This window comes from Olea europaea, unplaced genomic scaffold (genome assembly GCF_002742605.1).
Source record: "Olea europaea var. sylvestris unplaced genomic scaffold, O_europaea_v1 scaffold3675, whole genome shotgun sequence".
Taxonomy (NCBI): domain Eukaryota; kingdom Viridiplantae; phylum Streptophyta; class Magnoliopsida; order Lamiales; family Oleaceae; genus Olea; species Olea europaea.
In genome coordinates this window covers 32,710-34,265 of record NW_019256031.1, presented here as the reverse complement: position 1 = coordinate 34,265, position 1,556 = coordinate 32,710, and the positions used below count along the sequence as shown (strand labels likewise).

General features: G+C 34.3%; 1 protein-coding gene across 1 annotated transcript; it reads right to left on the bottom strand.

Moving 5' to 3' along the window:
* Window positions 1–314: 314 nt before the first annotated feature.
* LOC111386684 (trafficking protein particle complex subunit 1) lies at window positions 315–1,443 on the bottom strand (the record flags this gene model as incomplete). The annotated part of the gene is made up of 3 exons (XM_023011145.1): window positions 315–396; window positions 684–802; window positions 1,329–1,443. Coding segments are annotated over 3 exons (238 nt in total), but the record flags the coding sequence as incomplete, so codon positions are not given.
* Window positions 1,444–1,556: the final 113 nt, after the last annotated feature.

The following is a 1,556-nucleotide window of genomic DNA, read 5'->3' as shown; positions in this document are numbered from 1 at the left end:
GTTATACATACTTATAGTAAATTGTTCCCAATGGACTCATTACCATTTACAAGAGATGACATATTACTCACAACAACTCACAACACTGGGCCTCACCCACTCTAGAAGTAAAGTAATATGAGGCATATACAACACCACTAACGGCCATCCAAAAACAGTTCATGTTTAGATTCAAAATTATATAAATAAGGTCAAGCCCTTCGATTACCTTGGCACCAGATCACAAAAGGCAATGTTTAAATTATTAACTCGACTATATCTACTTTATTATAGTCCATTATGCATCTCAGAAATGTGAACAACCTTATCATAGCTCTTAAGCATGTATGAAAGATGGACAGGAGTGCTTGTAGTACTTGTCATGTTACACAGCTGCTAATGAAATCTTTTGATCACCTGTTACAGTTACAAGTAGCATATGGCTATAAAGACAAATTACATATTGCCAATTAAAATCCTAGTAAAAGTTGGCTATATCAGAATGAATTGTGGCATAAGAACATAAATTTTGAACAAACATAAATCTTTTTAGTTCCTCACTTATACGCCATAAACCTTTGCATGTCTAGTTTTCTCAGAGGACGCTTCTTAGAATTACAATGCAGACATGTTGATCATTTGATCAAAAAGATAATTAGAAGATCTATATAGTTGCAGAGATAATTGAAAAATAGATGACTGACCTAATTGGAGTTCCTGGGGAATACAGTGGATTCTTGACAACATATTCAACATACAAGTTATAAATGTACTTCAGGGATTCCCTAAGATCTCCAGTCCTCGGGTGGGTGACAAGGATGATCTGCAGCTCAACAGATCATATTATTAGAAACAACCATAAATATAATCACTAAAACTTCTGAAGAAAAGGGTGCCAGAACGGAGAAGTCAAGATGAAACGTGAAAACAAATGTCACAACTAAAAATCAGATATGATAACCAAACATTCACCTTACCTTAATCAATTGTGAAGGGACCAAATATTATTCATTTATAAGATGCACCCGACGAAAGATTGCAATAACTCTAGTTAAATATGACGTGCACAAATCATTTGCTCTCAATGGTGAATATTTCTCCTAGTCGATTAAACCTGATAGTGGAAATTTGTAAGCAGAAACAAGCAGCATGTAATGTCTTTTTGAAGAATTAGCAAATGTTTCCCTTATGTAGGATGGTGCTTGGAACTATAAAATATACACTTAATATCTGTTTCTGTACTCGTACAATTTCCAATATGATCATTCAATTTGAGAATTAAAAATGTGGTGCTGCTTGCATTGTATACAGGTATCAAATGCACTACCAAAAAGGGCACATCAGCTAACCTTTATTCCGGATGGGCTCTCCATAAAACTCAGTTTATAGGTATTTGTTCGGAAGCTGTGAAATGAACACCCTTGCCCAGGTAACTGCGGCACCCCAAGATTCCCTTTGTCAACACTGCCAAATAAAACAACAAATTCAGGAAGAAAAAAAAATTTGCACACTGCAAACCATATTAACAAATACATAAAAATCAACTGGTCTATATATAATATTTAAAAAAAAAAAAA